This window comes from Propithecus coquereli, unplaced genomic scaffold, assembly GCF_000956105.1.
Source record: "Propithecus coquereli isolate 6110/MARCELLA unplaced genomic scaffold, Pcoq_1.0 Scaffold60, whole genome shotgun sequence".
NCBI classification, from domain to species: domain Eukaryota; kingdom Metazoa; phylum Chordata; class Mammalia; order Primates; family Indriidae; genus Propithecus; species Propithecus coquereli.
In genome coordinates, this window is record NW_012151952.1 from 4,051,449 (window position 1) to 4,052,908 (window position 1,460).

The 1,460-nt window shown below is 36.8% G+C and overlaps 1 protein-coding gene across 1 annotated transcript in view; it reads left to right on the forward strand.

Annotated features, from left to right (window-relative positions):
• The window catches only part of CRBN (cereblon), a 41,950-nt gene that overhangs the window by 3,171 nt on the left and 37,319 nt on the right, over positions 1–1,460 (forward strand). The window contains exon 2 of the mRNA XM_012659246.1: positions 1,224–1,336. Coding sequence (XP_012514700.1) covers positions 1,224–1,336 — 113 coding nt within the window. The remainder of the gene's footprint in view (positions 1–1,223; positions 1,337–1,460) is intronic.

A 1,460-nucleotide genomic window follows, 5' to 3' on the forward strand; every position in this document is an offset into this window, starting at 1 on the left:
ACCTAAAATTACAGAGCAAAACGTGTATGAGAATGTTTACAAACATTGTGTTTTTAAATACTGGGAGCCGGGGAAGTGGTGTCACTGGAAAAATGTTATGAAAGTCTCCCAGGTTATAATGATATCTTTTTTCAATTTTAATTAACAGATCTTGCTTGCTTGCTTGCTTTTCTTTCTTGTGAAGGAACTCTTTAAAATTATAAGTTTGAAAGACCCTTAGAGATGTCTTATTCAAGCCTGTCATTTCTCTGATGAGGAAACTAAGGTTTAATCAAGTGGAATGAGTTGTCTAAGGTTAAAATTAGTTACTAGCAAGGGAGAAGAGAAAAATCTCTCTTACAGAAGAATTGTTAATTTATATAGATATTTCCCCTTCGAGGTAGTAGAGCACAACTCCTCGCCCTTAAGTGTAGTGATTTGCTTCCAAAGAGTACAATATGAAAAGGGGGGCGAGTAACTTTATAGTGGAGAAACCTGACAAATACGGCCTCAGCTGGGTGATCAAGGTTAGCATCAGCAGGGCTAAGTCAAGTTGGTAGTATGTATGCTTGATACGCTGTTAAAGTGGCACGTCACTTTTGTGGTCTTCTTCCCCAAAATCCATAACCTCAGTCTAATCATGAGAATTACATCAAACAAAACCTAATTGAGGGATACTCTACAAAACAAGCTGACCAGTACTCCTCAAAACTGTCAAGACCATCAGGAAAAAGGAAAATCTGAGAAACCACCCCAGCCCAAAGGAGGCTAAGGAGACATGACAGCTAAATGTAATGTGGTATACTGGATGGGATGCTGGAACAGAAAAAGGAGATAGGGTAAAAACTGAGGCGATCCACATAAAATATGAAGTTTAGTTAATAGTAATGTAACCATGTTGATTCCTTAGTTGTGACAAATGTATCATACTAATATAAGGTGTTAATTATAGGGGAAAATGGATGTGGGATATATGAGAACACTGTACTTTCTTTGCATCTTTTCTGTAAATCTTAAGCTATTTCAAAATAAAAAATTAATTTGTAAAAAAAGTAGCTAGTAATAGAGCCCCGCCTAGACCCTAGCCCTCTGGCTGCCTCTCTGCAGTGCTGTAGAGCTACCAGATGCGTGTGGTATTTAGAAGAACCCCTTTCCTCAAGAAGGAATTATGCATTTGAGAGGGTGCATAGCTTTGATATTTTCACGTATCTTGTTTTTTTTCTTATGATATTCTGTTTCTATAGCAGAGAATGAGGAAGAAGATGAAATTGAAATGGAAGTTGAGGACCAGGATAGCAAAGAAGCCAAAAAACCAAATGTCATAAATTTTGACACCAGTCTGCCAACATCACATACAGTATGTAATTTAATAACAGATCTAATATGATATACATGTAACTATTAATGTAAGTTCCTAAAACCAAGTGACTTATGTTAGCATTACTGGCTTTTACTTCACTCTAGAAATTGTGGATGAGCAC